At 38.6% G+C, this 26,948-nt stretch overlaps 1 protein-coding gene across 3 annotated transcripts in view; it reads left to right on the top strand.

Annotated features, from left to right (window-relative positions):
- cdh18 (cadherin 18) overlaps positions 1-26,948 on the top strand; it is an 854,880-nt gene that overhangs the window by 562,400 nt on the left and 265,532 nt on the right. For all 3 annotated transcript variants that reach the window (XM_062977606.1, XM_008114216.3, XM_008114218.2), the window contains one exon: positions 23,158-23,639. In XM_062977606.1, coding sequence (XP_062833676.1) covers positions 23,412-23,639 — 228 coding nt within the window. In that variant the 5' untranslated portion in view covers positions 23,158-23,411. The remainder of the gene's footprint in view (positions 1-23,157; positions 23,640-26,948) is intronic.

Genomic DNA, 26,948 nt, shown 5'->3' with positions numbered 1-26,948 from the left:
CAAAAATGATTAACAGCAAATGGCTGGAATTTGGGGCACACATCTCACTAAAATGCTACTCACAGTTATAGCAGACTCACTGAATCAGTTGCTGAATGATAAGTGAACACTTACATAAATCGTATCGACTCAGTAGATCTATGCTACCTAAATGCATTGACTGTATTTATGGAATAGTTTATTGCCATGCAGCAAGACTATGTTTTAAGGTCTGGTTTTCTTACATTATGCAATAGTAAGAGCATCCGTTGGACTGAAATGACCCTTCATAATGCTTGGGTGTAAAAGAAAGCACAACAGTCTCTATGCTACTGATTGGAAATACGTATCTGTTTTTTACTTTTTTAATTCAGCCAGAAAATAGTTTGGATGAAGGCCCATCTGCTTAGAAAGCTGTATCCCACCATCCCCATGGTTTCTTCCTGCTTATAAGCAATGTCAAGGTTTTCCTTGTGCTTCTCCTTTTCTTTGTTGTCAATACCACTGGGAATTTTCAAGTTTTCTTTGCGAGCGTTCATAAAGTATCTCAATATTTTGTGAGTGCTCACAAAAAATACAAATCCCCTGATGATGGAACATCTGAATTATATAGTAACTGGCAATTAGAAATTATATACTGGTTGTGTGGAGAAATGTCTTTAACAGATGACAGGTGTATGTATGTGTCTTTATTTCTGAACTGAACATAGTTGAATGGGTATCTTGATGCACAATTATGGAGGACATTCAGCAAATAACAATAGTTTTGATCTATCTTATAATAAGAACTTCATCCCATGGGGATGGGGAATGTCACATTACCATCACCATAGGTCCCATAGAGTTAGAAAACAAAGTTCATTGTTTCTAATTTCCCATCCCATGTTGTTATTTCTGGTTCTGTGTCCTGAAATTATCCATTTTCAGATTTAGCATATGACCAAGGGCTGTTTCTTCTTCGTGCCATCTGTGAAATCACACATATGGTAGAAAATCTCGTGCATGCGCAGCAGTTCGGAACCTATAACAAGTTCTCTGGCTCTTTAACTACAGCTCCACCCTTCCTCCCTAGAGGATCTATAAGAAACAGGTGGGGATGTAGCCCCATTTCATTTTTTCCACCCGTGCTAAAGGCAGTGTTAGGAACATCTCTCTGTGTGCTTATATTGGATTGTTTGGCTTAAGACCTTGGATTGTTTTTGACTGCTCTTCTGGATTTTTTGGCATTTCTTGCAGAGGCTGGATTGACCTTGTCATCCATAAAGTGTTATCTCTCAGTCATATCAGCTTATCGTAAAAGGGTGGGTCTGCCATCATGTTTTATGGATCTTCTGGTGAAGCTGTTTCTACAAGGCTATAAAAATATTTGGATGCAAGTCAGGCCTCTGCCTCCAGCATGGCACCTTGATCTTTTTCTCTTGCTATTGCAGAGACCACCTTTTGAACCACTGCATTCAACAGACTTAGTTTATCTCTCATGGAAGACTGGTTTTCTTAGTGGCAGTAACAACAGCTTGCAGGGCCAGCAAGCTATGTGCCCTCAGGGCAGACAAGCCTTACATTAGATTCCATGCAGATAAAGTTGTCCTACGGACAGATATTGCTTTTCTCCCAAAAGTATCCACATTGTTTCATACGTCTCAGGTCATCATCCTTCCTGCACTTTTTCCTAATCTGAATATGGACTTGGAACATTCTCTTCATCTCCTCGATGTTCGTAGAACACATATACCACTGTTAGCTCTCCTAATTTCAGAACATTTGACTTGTCCACAGATTTTTGGCAAATTTTCAATTTTTTTTAATTTTTTTAAATAATAATAACAAAAATCTATTCCTGTTTTGAAAGTGTTATTTCCTGTTTCACTGTGTAGTCTTTACTTTGAAAGTCATTGTTCTATTCCAGAAACTTTGGAGGGGGTGTGTGTTTGCCATAAACTTTGTTAAATTGGTGGAGAGAGACTCAACAAAGCAAAATGTACTATTTATTAGATGACGTCCTTTGCACCAGGACAAGGTTTTGGCAATGTAATAAAGTTTCACCATGTTTTTATGACAGAACCAATTAGAAATGACATTTATCATCCAGGAATAGAAATCATAGCATACCATCAAACCACTCCCAACAGGTGGCCATCAGCCTCTGAATAAATAAATCTATACCTGGTTTGAAAGTGTTATTTCCAGTTTGATTGGGTGGTCTTTACTTTTATATTCATTGTTATACTTCAGAAACTTTGTTTTTGTGGTAGAAACTTCGCTAAATTGGTGGAGAGAAACAAAGCAAAATGTGCTATTTATAGGACAATGTCCCTTAATCCTGAAAGATTTAGTGCAGAAGCCCCATAAAATAAAACACTCCATTTTGTGTTTTTCCTTATCTGTTTGCAATAAAGAAAATAGACCAGTCAGTCCTCCTCTTTGCAGATTCTTTGACTGGTGTTAGGGAGAGGCAAGCCTCTCTGTCCTCTATCTTGATTGGAGCCTGCCTTTGATGCTGATGTATCTGGGAAATGTAATTTTAAAGCAGGCATATGGCTCCTCAGTTACTATTGAGGAAATTTCAGGGGCTAATATCTCTCATTTTTAAAGCTATTGGGGTGAAACTTGCTACAATGGTAGAACACTATCATTCTTTACATCATGAATGTTTTATAACATTTCACCCATCCATCAGCTCTGGTTGGCTGAGAGGCATGCCAACAGGTTTGGCATCACCTCTCAGCAGGGCTTGGTCACAGCTACATCTGAAGATACCCAAGATTTAAGAATCAAAGCCTCCTTTTGATTCAAATTCTTAATATGGGGGGGGGGGGGAGTGAGCAGGTGGGTTGGAACTTGCTTCAAAAGTGCTAAACTTCCAAATTAGATCTGAATTGAAAGACATTCTGAACCAAGTGCACAACCCTAGTAGGCATCTTGCTGGGTGCAGAAATGATTACTGGTTTCTAAGCAAATTGTATGCATGGGTAGGGCAAAATCAGGAGGAATGACCTGGTTGAGGCAAGTAAAAAAGATAAATAGTTTGCCAAGGTATGAACTTTGGAGGGCAAAATCCAAAACAAGAAACAACCAGTAATAGGTTAAAAGAGACAGAAAAGTACAGAATGATATGCTTGGAATTGAAAGAAGGAATTGCATTAAAATTGTAGCAGCAGTGGGTCATTAAATGTTTCCACTGGGGAGGACATGTGCAAATTAAGCAGTAGAAGTCTCTCCAAATTAGACAGAAAAAAAGAATTTGATTTGTGAATAGATTTGTACAAAGGAAGGATGAACTGAAGTATGCGTAGGAAAGGATTGGGGTGGGTGCACTGCATAGTTGTTGGATAAAGCTCTATCTTCAACGTACATTGTAATTGTGAAAGAAAATGCTTTGTTACCAGAGAGCTGAAGTTGAAAGGGCTTAGTACGTGATGTATTCAGAAACATTGCAGTACATAGCTATCTTTTGTGTAGTGAAGAATGTGCGTAGATTATGACATACATGGTAAAAAAAAAAACAAGGCATCAAGTTTGATGTGGATGGGAAAATGAAGTTTTAATTGTGATGGTAGTCATATCCAAGAAATATAAAAAACCCTATTGAGTTGCTCTGAAATTCCGAGTCTGTGGAGTAGGTACTAGTCTGTCAGTATTGCCTTCATCTCTTCCCACTTTGTATGGGAAGATCTGAAGAGGACTTGTAAAAATGTTCCACTGAATGAGGTTATGCCCTTCCTCACCTTGAACTCATTTAATATTCCACTTCAAATCTTGTGGATCAATGAGAAAAGTTTGGTGATGAAAATACTGAGGCCAACAAGCTCTATCCTATATAACTTCTTATTGGATAAAGTTCCAAAATGCCTGAAAAATATATATATATATAAAAATAATTGTAAATGCTACTGTCTTATAAATCAAACTCAGCTTTTGATTTCGGCTACCTCTAAATTGTTATTTTGTGCCAGCATAGTGGTACAAATAAACCAATAATATAGGGGGGAAATAAAGTATTTAAAGAACTGTATAGGAAATAGAAAACATTATGTTACATAAAATTGGAGTGTCCTTTCTATCAAAGAAAGCGATGCAAGGAAATGAAATCTTTTATGAACAATGGAATTGCTCAACAAAAATCCTATAACTGAATGGGAGGCGTCTCTAGCAATTGTAAACCATTTTCCCCATAAATAGCCAGAACTGAAAAGGAAGCATGAGACAGAATAGGATTTAGTAAAGAACGGTGGTGTGTTTGTTGATCAAAGCTTGAAATGCACATTCAGAAACCGGCCTTTGGAAGCTTTATAAATAAGAATCGTTTAAAGTCTTTGTAAACCATGGAGGTTCTTTATTCCTAACCTGAAGGCATTCTTGATGCTGCATTGTGATAAGTTTATTAATAACATAATCTGCTCCTTCATTTGTTCTCTGTATTTAGTACTTCTCTGTCGAAAAGTTTTAAGCAGTTGCATCACTCACTCTCTTACTATAAATAATAATGACAAATGAAATCAGACACAGAATTATGGGTTACATAAGGGCCACCTTATTTGACCTGTAACCAATTTAATTTTAATTACTAGAAAGGAGCAAGAGGAGGGGAGAAAACCGATGAAGGTTCAACCAAGATCAGGTTTCAACTCTGGACAACTTTTCAACCTTCCCTTGAAATGCCAAGGGTTGTTCACTGAATTGTTATTTTACTGGAAAGTAAATCCAGGACATTCCCATCCAAATCCCAGAACTCTAGGCCCTATCTACACTGCCATATAATGCAGCGTGAAACTGCATTATATGGTCAGCTCAATGCAGTGCCAATTGTAGGAGTTGAGAAACACCCTTCTAGAAGCAAAACTCTCTTTTTGCCCAGATCATCTCAAAGATATGTTAAGAAAGTCAACCTCTCCCACCCCAGGGAAACAGCCTCATTGTGCACACAGTTAAGTCAGGGCAAGGTCTTCTGTTGGGGATGCTTTGATTGTCTATTCATTAGTGTTGTGCTTTTGTATGGAATTGCTGTTCGTTTTTGTGTGGTTTCATTCATGTCATTTTCATATTTGGTTCCTGCTAACAAAAATGGGCCAACTATATGACACGAATTTACATCTGGCTAATGAAAAACACAAAAATTTTCATGTCATTGGCGGCAATTGGGGGGGGGGGGCTTCCAGGGCTCACCCTTCCCCTACAGTTTTTGGGCTAGAGATGTGAAAATTGCCACACACTGAGGGCATTTCAACCCCCTTTAGCCCACCCACTTTTAAAATGTTTGGGTCTTCCCCAGAGTACTATTATATCAGATGTAATGGGGAGGCACTCATCCCCCAGATTCAGCTTAGGGTCACAGAGTAACTATCGTTATTATTTTATTTATTTATTTATTTATTTACAGCATTTCTATTCCGCCCTTATCACCCCGAAGGGGACTCAGGGCAGATCACATTATTTATATTGATATCAATATTATTATTAAGGCCCATTGGTGCACATTGGTACAGTGGGTCAGCTCCTCTCCCAGACTCAGCTTAGGGTCCCAGAGTAGCTGTTGTTATTAAATTATTATTATTATTATTATTATTATTATTATTATTATTATTATTATTATTCCCATTGGCTCACATCAGATGAGGAGACACTACTCTCCCAGACTCAGTTTAGGGTCCCAGAATAACTATAATTATTTAAATTAATATTATTATTAACACCTATTGGTACACATCAGCTGTAATGAGAAAGCAGCCCTCTGTCAGTACCTGCTTATTGTTACAGGGCCAAAATGAAAGAAAAACGAAAGCAAGCACAATGACTGTGCGGCTTTCATTTCTGTCTCTCCTCTCATTTCCTATGAAAATGCCGTCATTCATTTTGTGTAGATGAACAGTCAAAATGAAATGATAGCATGAAGGAAATGAAGGGAAAAAATTCACACACATCTCTACTATTCATGCATTGCAGGGGGTTGGACTGGATGGCCCTTGGGGTCTCCTCCAATTCTATGATTCTATGAACATTAGTCTGAAAAAATTCCAAAACCCATGCACTGAAGAGGATATGTATTAATTGTGGACTCACCATCTTTGCCAGTGAGGGTAATGCTTTTAAGCACATTTAACTCCCGTTCATTCCACAGATAGGACACAAATTAATGCCCACTATTGCATAACATTTCAAGATAGACCCATGCACATTTGGGTTAAATCTAAGTATTAAATGAACTATAGTTACTAATTTAAATCTATTTAAATTAATGTGTTGTTGAGGAACATGAAAGTCAGCCATAGCAGAGCACTTGATGAACCAACCTGGACACAGGATATTATTTGAGAACACAGAAATACTGGACCACTCTAACTAAAGGCCATTAATAATAGTCAAGGTGATTAATTATGACAATCACACTGGCCTCCAACAGACAAGAGTTCTTTCTCCCATCCTGGAGCTTCCACAGATATATAAACCTTCCTTGTATTGTTTTTCCAACTTCACAACCTCTGAGGATGCCTGCCATAGATGTGGATGAAACTTTAGGAGATAATGCTTCTGGAATATGGCCATACAGCCTAGAAAATGCACAACAACCTACTTAAATCAATCTCGCTAGATATATTGAATTAGTAGGAAATTTTCAATCAGTACTTAGGTAAACACTATTGATTCAATACTTCTACTCTGTTTGGGACTATCAATTGCATTGAAATCGATATTCCTCCTTCAAAAATAAAATAGTATGTCCCATAATGCTTCCCAGTTGGGCTATATACTCTTTTCAATGTACTGTGCAGGTGCGGCACAAATGAGTAAGTAAAGAGGGTAGGATTCACTGTACTCTCATAAAATCCAAGAGAATACTACATCAATCTGTCTCTTGAGACTACTGAAATGAACTACTTTCAGATATAGGGACACGTATGTAATGAATACATAGCTATGCAGGATCAGAAAGTTACTGAAGAAATAATGGCCTGATCACACAAGAGATCAGAGGTGTCACAGCAGTTATGCTTGATTATTTTTTTTTTTGCCATTTTGTATCTTCCATTTTCCTGCTTTGTGGAAAAGAGATCTGGCTAGCAGACATATTGAAGGTGAACAAAGGTCTCTGTCAAAATTGTTTTAAAAAATGAATTTCCTTTTTTTTAAAAAAAAATGCTGTTGTTTAGTTTCAAGGAGAACACACAGACCTTGACTGGATGGTGTTGCCATGTAATTCTTTCAGATTTTTTTTTCAATGAAATCCCTATAGACAATGTATGACATTGAGCAACAATGCTGAGTTTACTGTCAAGGAGGATTTTGTGTCAAGATGTCCTCTTGTACTCTTTTTTAGGTGGCATTCCCTCCCCTCCCACCACTGTTAATGTTTTTGCACTATAGTGCTAAATTGTAAATTTGTAGCATTTACAATGATTGAGAACAAACATTTTATGTTCAGTCATCCCAAGCTCCTGGTTAAAAATAGTTAAACACCATGATGCAGTGGGGTGGTCAGATGCATATATGTACATTATGAAAATATATCCATAATGTTCCATGAGAGGGTGTATACAAAATTCACTCTATCAATATTTTTCTCTAAAAAAATTACTCCCAGAATGAATGAGATAGAAGTATACTGAACACCAAAATGTTTTTGTTATATCCAGACTTGCAATAAACCTAACCTATAAAAGAAAGGGAGTAAACATTGTGAAAACATTTTTTTTGAAAAATACACCCAAACTATAGTGTGCCTTTCAAAAAGAGAGATAGCATGATATATTAGTTTCAGTGTTTGACTGCAACTCAAGAGATCAGGGTTCAACTCTCTGTTTTGTCCAGTGCTTTTCAGCCTGTGGGTGGAGCCTCTGGTGGCCAAGGGGATAAAAGCCTCGTGACTTGAAGGTTGGGTTGCTGACCTGAAAGCTGCCAGGTTCGAATCCCACCCGGGGAGAGTGCGGATGAGCTCCCTCTATCAGCTCCAGCTCTATGCGGGGACATGAGAGAAGCCTCCCACAAGGATGGTAAAACATCAAAAACATCCGGGCGTCCCCTGGGCAACGTCCTTGCAAACGGCTAATTCTCTCACTCCAGAAGCAACTCCGGTTGCTCCTGACACGAAAAAAAAAAGCTTGTGGGTCTCTAGATATTTTGGCCTTCAACTCCCAGAAATCCTAACAGCTGTTAAACTGGCTAGGATTTCTGTGGGTTGTAGGCCAAAACAACTGGGAACCTCACAGGTTAAGAAGCACTGGTTTAATCACACATTATGTCATAATATCACACGATAGGATTGCCATAACTTTTAAAATGACTTAAACCATAAACCATGAAAAGCCATAAACCAACAACAACAACTTAAAAAATACATATAACTACTGTTTAGCCAGTGTGGAATGTATTCAGTAACATGTCAATTGGAAAAATGCATATACATAAACATAGGAGTTATGTCATTTTGCTAAAAAATGACAACATAGAAGTGGCATGGAATTGGCTTGGAGGTCAAAAAAGGGCATTTGTGGAAAAGGAGTTGACAAATATGCTCATTCGTAGTGAGAACAAATAGAACAAGATTAAATCCCAAATGACATGGATTCCCAGTGCAAGTGTATTCCTTTAGCCCTTAAAAAATCAAAATAGATTTCCCTCAAAGAGTTATGTGCATCCCCAAAATCTAGTAGGGGGAGACATCCTGTCCATGCAAGCTTCTAGTTTTCCTTGATTTCTTCCCCCGTGCCTCCCCCCACTCCTTTGCAGGTGACTGGGGTAAAGGAATCATTGGAGAAAGCAGTGTGGATATCCTCACATTTCTCATGTCTTCCCATTTGAGAGAACAAGAATCAGATAAGGAATTTCTACTGCTCACTTGATCAATATTTTTTGTCAAATTCCTCTCATCTTCCCAATTGAGAGGGTAGAAGATCAAGTGAACCTGGCCCCATGCTGAGTAAGTCTTACAGAAGAAAGCTGAGCCCTGTCTCTTTTTTCAAGTATTATCTGAGAGTGTATCACTCATCCTCATTTTTACCACTTGGGTAGAGGGAAGCTAGGTCTCTATTTGAAGTACTTTGTAGAAATGTCAGAGCCACAGGGACTGATCTGGACTGAAATTGGGGGCCAGTGTGGCATAATGCCACAGAAATCCCCAGAAATCCTAACAGCTGATAAACTGGCGAGGATTTCTGGGAGTTGTAGGCCAAAAACATCTGGGGACCCCAGGATGAAAACCACTGGCTTAGAGAGTATTGAATTGGGATTTGGAGATGCTTTAGTCCTCATTACATTATGGAATTCACCAAGTGAATAATGACTTTCTCCCAGCATGCCTTATTGAAAAAAAAAATTGTTGTGTGGATGAGAGTCATTCAGGAATTCCTGAGCTCATTAGAAGAATAGAAAGTGTAAATAATACATGAAATAATCAATGCTCAATCTTTTCCCCTTTGATCTCGATTCTTCTTCCTGCTTAGCAAACATTCACACGATTCTATGAATGGAGTTGTTGTTTTTTTTGTGTCAAGAGCAACCGGGGTTGACCTCCAAGCCAATTCCATGCCAGTTCTATGTTGTCATTTTTTTAGCAAAATAACATACCTCCTACGTTTATGTATATGCATTTTTCCAATGGATGTGTTACTGAATACATTCCACACTGGCTAAACAGTAGTTATATGTATTTTTTTAAGTTGTTGTTGTTTATGGCTTTTCATGGTTTATGGTTTAAGTCATTTTAACAGTTATGGCAATCCTATCGTGTGATATTATGACATAATGTGTGATTAAACCAGTGCTTCTTAACCTGTGAAGTTCCCAGTTGTTTTGGCCTACAACCCCCAGAAATCCTAGCCAGTTTACCAGCTGTTAGGATTTCTGGGAGTTGAAGGCCAAAATATCTGGAGACCCACAGGCTTTTTTTTTTTCGTGTCAGGAGCAACCGGAGTTGCTTCTGGAGTGAGAGAATTAGCCATCTGCAAGGACGTTGCCCAGGGGACGCCCGGATGTTTTTGATGTTTTACCATCCTTGTGGGAGGCTTCTCTCATGTCCCCGCATAGAGCTGGAGCTGATAGAGGGAGCTCATCCGTGCTCTCCCCGGGTGGGATTCGAACCTGGCAGCCTTCAGGTCAGCAACTCAGCCTTCAAGTCACAAGGCTTTTATCCCCTAGGCCATTGGAGGCTCCTGCGAATGGAGTGAGTTGGGTTCATTGTAGTATTCAACTATTTGCTATACAAATAACATTAATATAGGTAGATCTTGGTGTGATCTAATAAGTGTGTATGTCTTTGCAATATTTAAGTGTTTGCAGGAAGGCAGAGCAGGAAAAAATAATGTGTGTGTACATGTCAGGGGATTATGTGATCATTTTCAAATGTCAGGAAGGGTTTGCTTCATTTGGCACCTGAGTGTTGGCCTGAAGGTTGAGATCAGTGTTTTGGTTACCCTTGACTTTAAGCTGCTGAGAGGAAGTAAGTGTGTGTGTGGGGAGGCGGGGATGGAGAGACCACAAATGAATTGGAGATTTAAAGTCTTGGGCATGTTGCCAGCAGTTGAGCTATTAAAGCTGGCTTTCCCATCAACACTTAAGCAACAGGTTTTTCAGAAATCAGCTTTAAGAGGATGGCTAAAGTTGGATAAAAGGCTTTCTTGCTTAAGCCTTAACTAATGAGTTCTTGAGTGTTTTAAGGCCATTTTGCCAATCATCCTCTGCTTTTTCCCAGACATGCACAGGATCCAGTAATTAAGGATTTGTTTACAGTTCAGCTGCTAGCTGAATATTTTGCAACTCAAATCCTATGTCCTGCCTAGCTAGAGATATAGGGAATATTCAGCATTGCTTTTGCCATTCACAGTGTTATTTTTTACATGCAAAAGGAATATCCTTTTCTTCCCCACACTTTAAAACTGCAGTTTTTGGTTTTATTTAATGCCATTATGTAGGAGCATGGAATAAGACACAATGTCCTCCCAAACACACTGCAGAATTAAAGCAGATTGACCTCACTTTAATTGCCATCCTATTGAATCCTGGGATTTGCAGTTTGTTGTGGCACCAGAACTCTCTGAAAGATGAATATCTCCCCAAACTACACATTCCAGAATTCCATAGCATTTGGCCATGACACTTAATGTGATGTCAAGTGGTTATAATTCAGTGTAAATTCTGCATATGAAAAGCCTCCATAGTTTCTTCCTCTCATGTGATGTGACACTGAATAACTTCAGACAGCATTTCCGGAAGAATAGGCTAATCATCCCAGTTATGGATGCAAAATTCTGCTGGTTTTTTTTTTGTTTTGTTTTTTGTTTTTGTTCTCCCACCTTTGTTTTTTTTCCAACTTCAGTTTTCTTCCTTATTGAAAATGTAATATGCACATGTTGGGAAATTCTTCAAAAATGAACTGTAACAAAAATCCTCATTTTCACCAGCCATATTTAATAAATACATAATGGATAGATTCCCAGAACCCAGAAATTTTCTCCTGGTTTTCGATACTGGTCCTGAAAATAGGAATTCTGTGAAAAAGTGGTGTCAATTTAATGTCAACATCAGTGATCACATAGCAATTGAAACCCATACAATGAAAGAGTAAGCACCCACAGTCCTTTCAAGCTTCATCCCCTACTCTTCTTAATAGTCCAAATTTTAATTGATTTGTCTTTTCAGACTACCATCCCCAGCAACAGTTCAGTGTTTGATTTATTTTGAGGATTTTAAAGCATTCATTGGCTTTCTTTCTTGAATATATCTGTTGTTTTGTATCTTTCCTTACAGATTTGTTTAGAAAGAAACTTATAAATTTATAAGGGAAGGAAGAAAATGGGAAACACCAAATGAAGAGATGAACTTTTGTTTGTCTTTCTCTGGTACCATTTTACAAAGAGGAATCAAATATTTTTGTGTGTGCTGAGTTTGGAAGTTACTAGAAAGTATATGACGTAGCAATATCAAATCTCAGACAGCTTTCTCTTGCTGTGCAGGTTGCTTTAATAGGGTAATTGGCTCTTCAGAACAAAACTATATTAAATCCTCCTGTGAAGTTGATGGTGAGGTGAAGCACCTGGAGGATGAGACAAAGCCATGGGAATGCTCTTTGACCCCTTGAACTTGGGACTTTGTTTTATGCTATCAGCTAGGTGCTATCATTATGTTTTGTAGTTGGACATCAAAATAAACTATATTTTATAGTTATAGCATATCATTTTAGGCACAATCTGAGTGTTGTTTTGGTTAAACTTTCCTCGGTAACATAACAAGAACTGTTTTGGTCCTACTTTTGGGTGAAAGGAAGGATCAAATTCAAATAAATAAGCAAACATAGCAGACAGGCTAGAGCAGTGATGGCAAAACTTTAAACAGGGCTAAATTCCAAAAGAAACTGGGATTCCAAATCCCGGGCTGTGGCACCGGCTGGTGAGCAGACAGCTGCAGCCAGCTGCAACAAATTACTCTGACCAAGAGGTCATGAGTTCGAGGCCAGCTTGGAGCCTGTGTTTGTCTCTGTCTTTGTTCTATGTTAAGGCATTGGATGTTTGCCTTATATGTGTAATGTGATCAGCCCTGAGTCCCCTTTGGGGTGAGAAGGGTGGAATATAAATACTGTAAGTAAATAAATAAATAAATAAATAGTTTCTTTTGTAATTTACTCCAAACAGCAGCCCCAAGCCTGGAATTTAGGAGGAGTTGTGCTGAGATACCCACCTATTCTGATCTGAGATTACCACACATGGGCAGGTGACTGCCAGCCTCCCCTCCCTGCCCTCCATTTCCTCCTCAACCTACAAGCCAGTATAGACTTTGTTTTGGTTTGATTCTCCATAATGCTAATGGGTTAGGTGCACTTGGTTCCACTCCTCAGCTGAGGCCTCTCTGGCTTGGTTGGACCTGCCGGTAGTTACACTACCGCCAGCACAGCCCTCAGTCATCATTGGAGCAGTTAAGCCCCCTGCACCACGTCAAGGTAACACCTGCGGATGCCATCCCAGGTGACAGTTGCATTGACGAAAAACAACAGGAAAAACTCAGCCGCTATCAGGACCTCAAGATTGAACTTCAAAGACTCTGGCAGAAACCAGTGCAGGTGGTCCCAGTGGTGATGGGCACACTGGGTGCCGTGCCAAAAGTTCTCAGCCGGCATTTGGAAACAATAGACATTGTCAAAATTACGATCTGTCAACTGCAAAAGGCGACCCTACTGGGGTCTGCGCGTATCATCCGAAAATACATCACACAGTCCTAGACACTTGGGAAGTGTTTGACTTGTGATTTTGTGATATGAAATCCAGCATGTCTATCTTGTTTACTGTGTCATCCAATAAAATAATAATAATAATAATAATAATAATAATAATAATAATAATAATAATAATAATAATATAACTGCCCTGAGCCGTAGAGGGAAGACAGCATTATTATAGTATGGAAAGAAAAGCAAAATGATAACAGTACAGGTGTATCATGCCAAAAGAGAGAGGGCAAAGTATGCATATGGAGGGCTCTCTTTCCACTCGCTCTTGGCCCCCAACGACCCCTAATGAGCAGCCCCAGGAAAAATTGTAAGGTTTACTTGAGCCGTGCATACTGCTACTGCAGCGGTTTGCTCCCCTACATGGTCTAAAGGAGTACCTTGCATGCCCATTCTTCACTCATGCCCCCTCTTGCATGCACGCTCATACTCGTGCATACAGCTGCTCCTATTGGGTTGCTGCAACTCCTCCCCGTGTGGCGCTACTTCTGCCTCTACTGTTACCACTTACCTCAGATGTTGAATCCAATGTGATTCAGGGTGGGGAGCTCTTTTTTCTTCTACCATTTTTGCTTGTCCTCATTCTCTCCCTAGGGCCTAATGAACTCTGATGAACTTTGTACTGAGGCGACGTATGTGTCCCCACAGAGAGGGCTCTGATTGCCCCATCTGACACGCGTTCCATAGATTCGCCACTACTGGGCTTGAGTGACCACTTTCACCAAGTGTGAGGGAACTTTTGCCCCTCTGGACAGTTTGAAGTGCATCTCACACAGTTCTTTTGCATTGGTGTATGGCTGATGGCAATTGTATGCCAAAACAATTGGAGGACTGAGGCTCCTTGCTCCTTGCCTATACATAGCCACCAAAGTGGGATTTGAATATTGTATATGCATGTGTACATGCATATTTTACACTTTACTAATAATTTTAAACATTGTAGTAGCAATTGCTATATTAATTATTGTCTTTATATTAAATAAAAATGGACGACACCTCACCATTCCAAAAAGAGTCTGAGTAACGAGCTTGTGTACAGTGGCAGATGGTGTTTCCTATGTTATTGGGATAATGAACCTGCTCAGGTTTTTACTTTAAATTCTAGAGTTGCTAGTTCAGATGCAGAACCCTATTTCCCCAAACAGGTTCAGCATCATTCCTAGCTTTTTAAAAATTCAGTGTGTTCTCCACCCTACTGATGTGAGAGACACCTACCACCTCTAGCCATATGCTTGCTCAGTCAAGCTTTCCTAGTGGTAGCTGTTTGAAGACTCTTCACTCCTTTCTGATGTTTATCTTTTAGTTGGACCATTCCTTCCTTCCAATGGAATGTGTCCTTAAATAACATGTTTTTTGATAGTCATCTTTAACATAGCACACATACAACATAAACCAAGGGACTGCATTAAGTGGAAACTGACAAACCAGGCGAATGGAAGGGACTCAACCCTATTAAGCTTCTCGTTCTTTTTTTGTTCAGCGTGGACTATGTGCTTTTCTGGTAACAAGGCTTCATTTAGTTTGCATCATGACGCTAGATTTGGGTCCTTGGGAATTCATTAGTGCTTTGGTACTCCTCTAAGCAGACAACTGGTATACTCTCATGAGTTTCAGCATCACCACATAACTTTGTCATTCCCCTCCCTCCGCAAGCCCATAAATTTGTTTAGTAATTTATTTTAATTTCAACTTGCTCTAGTTGCCTCTGGAGATAAGGAACTCATTTTGTAAGGATTCCCAGGAGGTGACAAAGTAGAAGTTGTAACATACAATTTTCTTTCTCATGCAGAAACACACACACACAGAGACAGAGTCAAGTCTCAAGTATTGTCAATAGAATTCGATTTCTAACATAGTTTGAGCTTTCTATGAGTAGGTTTTATGCAATCATACGATGAATCTACACTGTAAAATTAATGCAGTTTGGCACCACTTTTGTTGTCAAGGCTTAATGCTGTGGAATCATGGGATTTATAATATGATGAAGCACCAGCACTCTTTGACAGAAAATGCTGAAGACCTCATAAAACCGAAACTCCCATGATTACTTGGTATTAAGCTAAGCAATTATTCCAGCTCTTCTTTTTCTTTTTCATCCAATGTGTCACCTTAACTGTAATAGCTACATGGCTGAGGGATGCAGCATGAGCTATCACTGCTGAGAATCAATGTGTGTATTGCAATTTTGTAAAAAAAAATGGCAAATGCATTTTTTGAAAATAGGAACTTAAATGTGCACCATACATATTGCTGTATTTCAGCTACCTTTAAGAAGGTGGTTCATTGTTCAAAGCTACCCAGGCAGTAAACTATTATCTGTCCCTCTCCCAATCAAGCTTATTTTTTGTTATGTGTCATGTCTTTTAGGAGGTAAGCTTAACACCATGGACTTTCTTATCACTTATTTTGTAAGTGACTCTGGGGATATTTTTGGCTGAAATGAAGAAAGCTTTTTGCTTGGATAGAACTGAACATAATAGAAATCCCTTTCATACTTTGTTACACAATGTTTCAAAACTAGGGAAATTAAAGGCAGGGCCAATATGTGGGTAAACAAATTGAGCAGGGCGCTTGTGAGTCTGTCCTCATCCCTTCCTTGTTAACCCTGACACAGACCTGGTCCAACAATGAGGCGAATTAAGCGGTCGCTTCGGGCGGCAAACATACGGGGGCGCAGTCGAGACTGCTTTTTCTGTTGATTTGTTGTAAAACATGATGTTTTGGTGCTTAATTTGTAAAATCCTAATGTAATTTGATGTTTAATAGGCTTTTCCTTAATCCCTCCTTATTATCCAACTTTTTCACTTATCCAACGCTTTTATTTTTCAGTGATTTTTTTTGTGGGGGGGGGGGCGCGCCAAAATTCTGTTCGCCTACACTTGAAATATACCTAGGGCCGGCTCTGCGACATGTTAAATTTGGATGCTTAAGCAGTGATAACGTATGTAAGTTGTTCAAAATGCACTTAAACATGTTTATGCACGCTCTGAAAAATTGTCTATACAAAGTGGATTTGTATTCTGAATCTGATTGAAAGAGTAATAACATTAGAACACCATTTTGTTCCTCAGAAGGATAACTTGCCTGTATCTTGTATTCTTTTTCATCAAAAATCAGCATGTATTCCTTTGACTCTTGCTAGTTCTCATATGTGTTCAAGAATTAATTCCAAGGGATTCAATACAGTATTGAAGAAAGAATGTGGATAAAAAGGATTGGCATATCAGAAGTAGAAAGTAATTTGTGATGCAATGGGGACAAGCTGACAATTTTAAGACAGGAGTATAACAGCTGAATAAAGAAATGGGCTAGAGAGGTGATTAGAGTGGAATATGACACAAAATAAGGCAAAGTTGAAAAAAAAACAGAATCAAAATAGTGTAGTACAAGTCAAGCAAGCAGATTGCATGAACATCCCACAGAATCCCCTTCCTTTCCATCTGCAAGCCAAAAAACTAATTCTGGAGAATGGGATTTTTCACAGAATAGGTTTACATATCATGCAAGTAGAGGAGGAAGTGGAACAAAAGGCTGATACCATGACATGGATAGCATTTCAGTTTGGCCAGATTATTTATATTTCTCATGATCATTATAAAAAAGTAATCAAACTTGTTTTGACAGAAAGAATGATTATGTGATGCAGATGATTTGAATATTGTGTGTGTGTTAGATTTTGAAAGGAAAGCTTATACACCTATTTTATTATGTAGTTATTACTGAAAATGAACAGAGGAGGACCAGTAGGAAGCAAATGTGTATTATAATTAATACATATGTGGTTATTTTTAAAGAATATGTCTGTGGTAAGGTTTGGAAGTGGGAATCAAATACTGTGTTTAGATATTAAGAATATAAGGGGGAGGGAGAGGAGGAAGTGGTAGTGCTGGTAAAGGCAACAGAGCAGCTGGAGAGATTTTGCAAGGACATCCTTAAACACATTAAAGACTGGCTCTCTCTGTTATAAGGAAACCTTGTTAATTAGAAGCAGATGCACCATATTGTAAAGGAGGGACAGTTTGTGTGAATGTATGTATGAAAGAGATAGTAATCAACAAGTACATATGGAGTCCTTTTGTGCTGTTTTTTTTTTCTCATCTGAGCACTCTCAAAAAATGTCTCACTGTTAAGCCCAAATGTCCTTCTAAAACTGCAAACAAAAGTTTTTGAACTGCTGGACAAGCACACATATGATAGAGTTTATTTGACTGCTCTCCTAAAATTATGTGTATTTACCCATAAGGTGAACATTATTTATCTAGAATTCCAAAATCTGAAATTGTCCAAATGGCTCACTGAGAAAGTGACACCTTTGCTTTCTAATAGTTTGGTATACACAAACTTTGTTTTGTGCGGATTTTTTACATATAGCAAATATGATATAAAATTATTTGCATTTGTGTATAATGGTTATATGAAACATAAATGTATTTCTTGTTTAGATTTGGGTTCCAGGTATTCCAAAATTGCCTGGGATTTGACCATAACTTCTGCCTTGGATAAAGCTGCAGGAGCTTTCAGGGGAGCTAGGAATGGTTTGTTCTCTATATCTAGCCGTAGCATAGAAATTAAGCCAGACACAACAGAATCATGCAATACAAAAATGAAAGTAGAGAGAGCAGTGTGTCACCTTGAGCTTCATGCAGCAAAATGCATTTGACCAACTCAATTCAGTCTGATGGCATGGAAACTGTTGTTGTTAATTTGATTTTTAAAAACATTTTTGACCTGGCATTCTGCATCTCTTTCACCAACCTCATTTGGTAGTATTTGGATTATCTAGCTGGTCTTGTTTATGAAAGAGTGCTAGAAGGAAACATAGTTTGTTCAAGTCCATATGAAGTGATTATATTCTATGTGCATCTGACTCAGGAAAAAAAATACATTGATTTTTTAAAAACAAAACAAAAAACTTCAGATGCATTATTTAAGCTTTTGCAACCCATACAATAATTGAAATTCTGTATATAGCCTGACTATGGGTTTTTCAAAAAAAAAAAAAGATGATTATGATGATGATGATGATGATCTTTTATTGGAGAGTATCAGAATATTAGGTTGGATGTTTATTTTTTTTCATATGAATGAAAATAAAATACTGAATATAGAAGATTAGATCATCAAAATCAATAGTGTTTTATTATCTCCAGGAAACAGATTATGAACTGAACAGTGTTGCTATAAATTTACTTTTAGTATAATCATTTTAATGCATTAGAGCAGGGGTTCCTTGGGGTTCGTTGGAAAGATTTCAGGGAGTCTATGAGCTTGGATTGAAAAAAAAAACATTTTTAGTTTCTTTGACCTCTAACTTCAGTTATGTCTATTATTAAGAAATTCATTTCATATTACAACATTGCATATTGCATATCTCAAAAAATTGCTTACGCTCATCCACACTTTGAAATTACTCTTCCTCTGCCCATAGAACCCAGAATGGCCTCCTCTCTGTTGTCCTTCTGGTGGCAGGTTAAAATCTTTTTATTCAGGCAGACTTTTAAAGATTTCTAAGATCAAGTCGGGGTGCTGTGGTTTTTAGCTTTGAGTATGTTTTTAATGGATTTTAACTGTGACTTTCTTAATACCATTGATGTTTAATTCTGTTTTAATGTTTGAATATTTATAGATTTTAAATTGTATCGAAATGCTTTTAATGTAATCTGCTTTAGGTCTCCTTGTGGAGAGAAAATGTGGGGTATACATTAATGAATAAATAATACTGAATTTTAGATCACACATGATCACATCCTATTGTGTACAACATTCTAATGTTGCATGTCAAAAACTATCTGCTGCTACATTTTAAGAAGGGGTCCAAGGTTTTCATTTGACTGACAAAAGGAACCACTACCTTACAGAATATGGAGCCCCGGTGGCGAAGTGCATTAAAGCGCTGAGCTGCTGAACTTGCAGACCGAAAGGTTCCAGGTTCAAATCCCGGGAGCGGCTTGAGCGCCCGCTGTTAGCTCCAGCTCCTGCCAGCCTAGCAGTTCGAAAACATGCCAATGTGAGTAGATCAATAGGTACCACTTCGATGGGAAGATAATGGCGCTCCATGCAGTCATGCCAGCCACATGACCTTGGAGGTGTCTACGGACAACGCCGGCTCTTCGGCTTAGAAATGGAGATGAGCACCACACCCCAGAGTCAGACATGACTGGACTTAACATCAGGAGAAACCTTTACCTTTTTTTACCTTACAGAATACCAATCCCATTGATTTGTGAAGTGCTAATCTGGATCTAAGAAGATGAGTTCTATAGGACTGAGGGCCCTTCCAGACAGGCCAGAAGCCTGGGAGGAAGCAAATTAAAATAAACCACTTTCCCCTGGTTTTCTGCCATGCCCAACCCAAACTTCAAGCTTTCCCTTGAGGGGTGGGTAAATGCCGAAGGTTGACCCAGGATGGAATACAACCCCCCTCCAGCCTCCCCCCCCCCCAAAAAAAAGCAGTGCAGGCCCCTCTGCAGAATACTTCTGATGTGTGAAAATGCCGTGTTAGGAGGTAGGAGAAGGGAAATATCTCATCCTCTCCCCCCACCTTCTGACATGTCATTTTTGCACATCATGAATACTCTGCAGAGTAGCCTATGCTCCTGGCACATCCCACTAGTAAGTTATTTTTGGAAAGGGGTGGGGTGGGAGAAGGGAACACCTTCCCACTCCTTCAGGCCCCAGGAGCCCAAAGAACTGGGATGGCTGCATGGATTGACCTCTAGCATGGCATAATCCTCACAGACCTGAAACCTACATATATCCGGACCTTAGTTTCAGGTCCAGATTTTTCCAGGTATCAAATTAATGCTGAGTAAACTGGGAAATCCCAGTTTTCTCTGCATTAATCCAAGTTTATTTGAGGCATTGTTTGAACAACTTAGGTAAACCTGTTAGCCATGATGGGTTATGAGGTCAGTGTAGAAGGGCCCTGAGTCTTTAGGAAACAATATTTGGAGGTGGTGGTCAAAGAAAGTTTTGTGTGAAGTGACACATGTTTACTATAAAGCTTGCAATATTTTTACGTTCCTTTCAGCAAAATCTCTGGTGTCATACTTATGCTTGTTACTTGGTTTGTATTGGAAAAAATGTGTGCATTTCCCAGGGTGATACTCCTTAATTGGGAGGAAAAATGTGGCTTGGTGTTTGCTCTCTGCCCTGATGATGCCCAATGGAAGCGTATTTGGATGGCGTACAAACTTTGCCAAAGTGTCTGTCATTCCAGTGGGAATGTTCATTTTGAAGCATGTGAGCAGAAAGTGAGGCAGAAACTCATAAACCATACTGGCGGGTGGACATTTTATGAATACTATGTATGCTACCTCATATGTTTTTTGTTTTATTTTTTAAAAAAACCTTTTGTTTTCATCAGAATTAAGTATATTACCCTCATTCTTCTCTCACATTAGATTGTTAAATGAGACACCAGGAAGGCAGAGGTGTGATTACCATGAGATAATGACACCCAGGGGTGGAAGAAACAAGTGTGAGTACTTGTTTCCTGCAGCAGTTTCTTTGTGAGATTATTGGGTAGAGCTGGTATGTTTCACTTTATCTTTTTTTAGTCTTTGCTGCTTGAAGGGATATTGGCTTCTTTCCATCATCCTCTGCAACTCCTTCTCAAAACTCTCTCTCTTCCTGACAGCAAGGAGCAACCTGGTTTCAAAGACAGAACCATAATCACTCCATGCAGTATGTTTCTGATCTGTAGGAGTGGAAATATCAATTGATGCTTATACCACAGACACAAACTTGCAAGAAGATTTTAAAAAACCTATTTACCAAAATGCCGCAGCTTCTTTTTGCCTGCTGCTGTTGTTGATGGTGCTATTGCTGTTGTTACTGCAGCTTTAATTGACATGGAGTGCATTTTCTCTTAAGAATGAATGCAGCTGGATACCACTTTAACCACCCTGATTCAGTTCAGGGATATGGGTTGTAGTTTTATAAGCTATTTAGCGTTCTCTGACAAAGAGTGATGGTGCCTCAACAAACTACATAACTCTCATAATTTCATAGCTTTGAGCCATGGTCATTAAAATGATGACAATCTGCATTGCGTCCTCAGTTTGGAGCCTGCCAAAACAACAAATCTCTCCTATCTAACATGGTAGGCATATGTATTGGGTACAAATCTAACTATAATTGTTGTCACTCATTTTAAACACAATTCACAGTTCTCAACATTTCTTCTTCTAATATTCAATGGGCTTTGTAGCTTCTCTCCCTCTCTAAATGTGTGTGTGTGAGAGGACAGCTTACTCCAATGGAGTGACTATTCCTCTGTGCAATATGAACTAATTTCAGTGATGTTTTCTGTTGTGTTGTACATAGCTTCTGTAATGATAATGATCACAGTGGATAAAAGCCCAAGGAATAATCCCAAGTGCAAAAATAGACGGTCTGATGCTTATTAAGATGGGGACAGGGGAAGAAATGTTTTTGATTCATATTTTAGTATGATCCCCTCTGATATGAAATTTAAACTCTATATTTACAATGAACATCTGTTATTCCTCGGGACATGTCCTTTTCTTAATTTTGCAGTTCAGTTCTCTACCCTGTTTCCCCTAAAATAAGACATCCCCAGAAAATAAGACCTAGTAGAGGTTTTGCTGAATTGCTAAATATAATACCTCCCCCGAAAGTAAGAACTAGCAAAGTTTTTGTTTGGATGCATGCCCATCGAACAGGACACCAGAGCATGCAGGATCAGTAAGTGTACGTACTATAGAGTGTTGTACATGGAAATATTGGTAGTAACAAGAAATTATTGATAGGATTCACAGTTTGTCTGGTTATGCTGGTTTGTGATGACAACTACTGTACAGTATATAATAAATGTTCATTTTTTGTTCAATAATAAATGTGAATTCTTCTTCATGGAAAAATAAGACATCCCCTGAAAATAAGACCTAGCGCATCTTTGGGAGCAAAAATTAATATAAAACACTGTCTTATTTTCGGGAAAACACGGTATGTTTTTAATCTACCTTCAAATGTGCATGTGAGTGAAATGTGGATATAAAACTGCATCATAATAATGAAAATAATGTTCCTAAATGCCTTAAATTAGAAAAATATGCTTGCAGAAATGTGTATGGTGAGAAGCAAAATTACTTATAAACCCCACAAAAGAATTCCACATCCAAAAACCACATATGTGTTCAGCATATATTTTTTTTAAAAAAAACCTTAAAATTTCAGAGATTAGTTGAATTTAAGATTCTAAATATGAGAAGCTGAAATGGACAACTACGGCAACTAAAATAGAGGATCGCTCAGTCATCAGTTTCCAGCTAATCTCCAGTAGTAGAGATCCACTAGGATATTTAGTTCTCTCCTCCCTCCCCACTCCCCCCCTCTCTTTCTCACACACACACACACACACACACACACACACACACACACACACACACACATATATATATATATATATATATATATATATATATATATATATGTTATTATTTATACCCCTGCCCCATGCTAGACAATCGTTAAAAATGAACAACAAACTTAATGCAGAAAGAACTAAATATCCTAGAATGCTCTGACATTCTGGGGCATCTCTTCACTTTTCCTGGCCCTAGTAATTGCTTTAGAGATGAAATGAAATGAACCTACTTGGCAAGGTACTTGAAGGATGCGAGGTAAGGCAATTGTATTAACTGGCCAGAATTTAAGCAATTTAGAGGAGTTATAAATTTCATAAATACGTTTCCTGTATCCAGGCATCACTTCATGCTGTATATCAAAATATTCTGCTCTTGTTACCTACACACTACACTAATTTTAGGACACATGAATAAAACCCAACACACACGTTTCTGCAAAAGGCTAGAAAGAATGTGGGTTTCTGTTTGACACTATCTTGGCAAAACCTGTCAGTATATTCATTGCAATTGGAGATCAGTGATGAGAAGGTACTGTTTTTATAGATTTATGAAGTGTTCTTTTTTCTTTTCCCCCATTAGATATAAAATGTGTGGCTCCAGCAGTCAATTGTGAAGATCAGCAAAGTGAACAATTTCATCACTTTACATTCGATGATGTAAGTGACCTCTGACCAATGGACAGCTGAACCATGGACAGGATAAAAAAACCTTTCTGGACTGTTTTTTTAAATCAGTTCTTTCCTTCACCCATGGAAGCCTGTTAACAGATTACAGTAATAAAAAAGGAAGTGCAGACGGGAAGAAAGCACCTTCAACTGGAAAGCGATCCTACAATGAGAATTACGAGCACATCTTGTATCTGTCCAGTCCTAGTTTGTCTCTGTTTTGTGCAGAGGTGTTATGGAACTGCACATCATGGCTCCATCAAGGTGACCAGAAACCAAACCAAACATATAGAGGGGGAAACGGAAGTGCACCATCGTCCCAAACGTGGATGGGTATGGAACCAGTTCTTTGTTTTAGAAGAGCACATGGGACCAGATCCACAGTATGTTGGAAAGGTACCGTTTCTTTTCATTTTATATTCTACTGTACTGTAAATAATGAACAATATATTTGTGCAGTTGAGACCAGAGTTTTGGAAAGTTACTTTGGGGGAAACCACAATTTTGTTTGGTTCTGAAAGGTGAAATCCCCCCCCCCCGAAGTAATTTCTTGAGACTCTCATACAGTAATGCCCTATTAGAACAAAAAATAGCACTGTTTGTTAAATGAGCATTTGTAAAAATGTATGTATCAGTAAGTGTGTTACATTTTGAAGACATATTTGCTGACAATCTAATCAGTTTGCATACATTTTCCCCTAAATACACACTCATGTTTAAATTTGCTGAGTATTTTTATTTTTCTCTGTGAGCTATACCAATTTATGGAAGTTTTAACAGATGTACAGGAAAACTAGTCTATGAATTGCATATGGATTGGCTCTTGTCTTGCATGCTATTAAACATGTATGAGAAATTACTAGAAGGGATTGTCTGGGAATGTAGAGTTATTCTCATCAGTATGCTGACAACTGTTCTGTGTTTCTTTGCTATCTCATTTTGGGAAGAATGTAAAGTCACCTCAAGTCAATTAGTAGGGAATAAATATGGACAAGAGAGAGGTACTATTGATTAGAATATCTACTGGCTTATGTATAGGATGTGAGCCTTTTATGAATAAAGTTTGGAGTTTAGGATCAGTCCTGTACCTGACTTTACTACTGGATGCTCAATTGGAAATAGTTGCCAGATATAGTTGCACAGCTTTGACTAGTGCTTCAGTTATGCCCTTTCCCAGTCAAAATAGTACATTTATTTAGTTTAGATTTCTGGTAATTGCCTTTAAGGCTCTCAGTCGCTTGAGACCAAATTACATGAAGACCCTGTTCCTTATGTATCAAACATTTTCATTTGAACCCCCCCCCCCCCCCGCATGGCAATGTCCAATACACAGAGTTCCCTTTTCTAAATGCCTAGGTGAGTGCAATTTCAGTGACATTGGATCACTGTAATGCATTTTCACTTGCTGAACCCAATTATGGTAGGTTCTTGGGATCAATGAGATTCAATCAGCACTTGGTTCAATGTATTTACAGTAGAGTTCTGGTTATCTGACTTAAACGGGTGGGCCGAGTGTCGGATAACCAGATCTGTTGGATAATAGGGAGGCCCAGCCTAGGGAAACCTGGGGCGTGTTGCTGTTTAACAACACACTCTGGGTTTCTCAAAAGTCCCAGGCCCTTACCGGAGGGAAGGGTTTCCCCGCTCCGGCAAAGGCCCGGCTTAGGCAAACCCGGGGAGTGTTGCTGTTTAACAACATGCTCCGGCTTTTTCCGACATCCCGGGTCCTTACTGGAGGGAAGAGTTTCCTCCCTCCAGCAAAGGCCTGGCTTAGGGAAACCTGGGGTGTGTCACTGTTTAGCAACATGCTCGGGTTTCTCGGAAGTCCCGAGCCCTTGCTGGAGGGAAGAGTTTCCTCCCTCTGGCAAAGGCCTGGCTTAAGGAAACCCGTGGCGTTTTGCTAAACAGCAACATGCTCTGGGTTTCTCCAAAGGTCAGGATGCTTACCTCTTCCATGGCTGCTTGTGCCACTGTGTCTGCCTCCCCCTCCGCCGCCGCCTCCTCATTTGCATCCTCCCGGGTCAGCCCAAGGAAGAGGAAGAGAAAAGTCTTCCCTCTCTCTCTCCCTCTTGAGCTCCCAGGCATGGAGGAGGGGAGGCAGCTGCAGAGAAAGCCATGAGCGTTGGATAATGCGGAGTGTCGGATAACCGGAAGTCGGATAACCAGAACTCTACTGTATTTGAGTTGGGATTAGTGGTTACATTTTTGTCCTTTTCCCTTTCAGTAGTTTTAGTCAGTTTGTATTTTAAATTATCAATTGCCTGATTGAATAGTATTTTATGAATTTCCATACTATTTGTCATTACTGCTGCAGTATAGTTGTTTTTAACTTTAAGGGAATGGAATACCATTGTTTTTACTTTCTCTCTTGAAGCCTAATAGGAACTTTAAGCCCCTCTGTAAGGCATATAGAGTTGCTAAAAACTGTTAAATGGAAATATTAGAATTTTGATATTTAAAGAATATGAGGTATACTTTACCTTGGCTGAAATGAACTGATAGAATTTTATATTAATAGTAAACCTCAGCATCTCTGCCAAATTATGTTCCACATGACAGTTCACTGACACTGCACAACATTGAATGTTGGACATTTACTGAAAGTCTTGTACTAACAGCTAGTGCAATGATAGAAACCAGCAATGTAATAATATTCTGTATGTGCTTATAGATGATACTGGAAGTACAGGTATCTCATGGATTACACAGGAATATTTCAGAGGATAAGAGGTCCTGAGTGTAAACCCTATAACAAGAAGAATATTAATACTGTGTTTAAAAAACAGTATGCAGAGCTGACCTTAAAAGGATTCTTGAGTTCTCTGCAACAGCTTTTATAAATGGATAGATTTTTTTCTATAGGCTTAACACTCTGGAGTTTAAATTATATGTATTTTTAAAATGTTGAACTGATATATTTGATTCGACAAGGTCATAGGCAATTCAGTATTTTGAAAAGGAGTCAAAAGACTAAGTTACTGAACAGTAGTGAAGAAAATACTGGTGTACTAGTATATAACAACTTTTCAGTGTGATGGGCATCTTAATCTGTTTCAACATAAAATAGTAATATGAATGCAAAGGGGCGGGAAAAAGAATTGTGAACAACTTTGAGACTAACTGATTTGTGTTAGCATCATTTTTTACGGATTTCAGTTCATATGTTCAGATGCACTGATGAGGTACAGTATTAAACTGCAGGTGTTTTAACAGTTCCAAAGATTTTTAGGCAATTTCTGCTCTAAAATTAAACAGATCCCTCCTTAATATTTGAAAATGTGCATTCCAAGCTATTACCACAGATGACTAAAACCTCTCTCAAAATGGCAGGAAAGAGGCATTTAACTCCCTGTTGCAATTTTTAGAAGGTCAACAGAGAAATTCCTTAACTTTCCTTTGCAATATCTCTCAAAATGGCAGCAAAAAGTGATGGTCCCAGGCACTATTGTAACAACAGAAACATTCCACATACAATTTTTAAAAAGTTATAGAAATTGTAGTGAATTTCAGAAGATATTTATGAAGCTGTGGGGTGGTTCATATGTCTAGTCATATCTCTATTATGATGTATTTGTGACAGCACAGTTTGGCACACACAGCTTTGAATATATATTTTTTCTTGGAACAGTTTTATGTCAGAACAGGAATTTTGTGCAGTAGATCTGTCATATTATTTCTGTAAAGTCTTTGCATGGAGAGGTAGTA

This window comes from Anolis carolinensis, chromosome 4, assembly GCF_035594765.1.
Source record: "Anolis carolinensis isolate JA03-04 chromosome 4, rAnoCar3.1.pri, whole genome shotgun sequence".
NCBI lineage: Eukaryota > Metazoa > Chordata > Lepidosauria > Squamata > Dactyloidae > Anolis > Anolis carolinensis.
The sequence above is the reverse complement of the archived record's forward strand: the minus strand, read 5'-3'. Positions and strand labels throughout refer to the sequence as shown.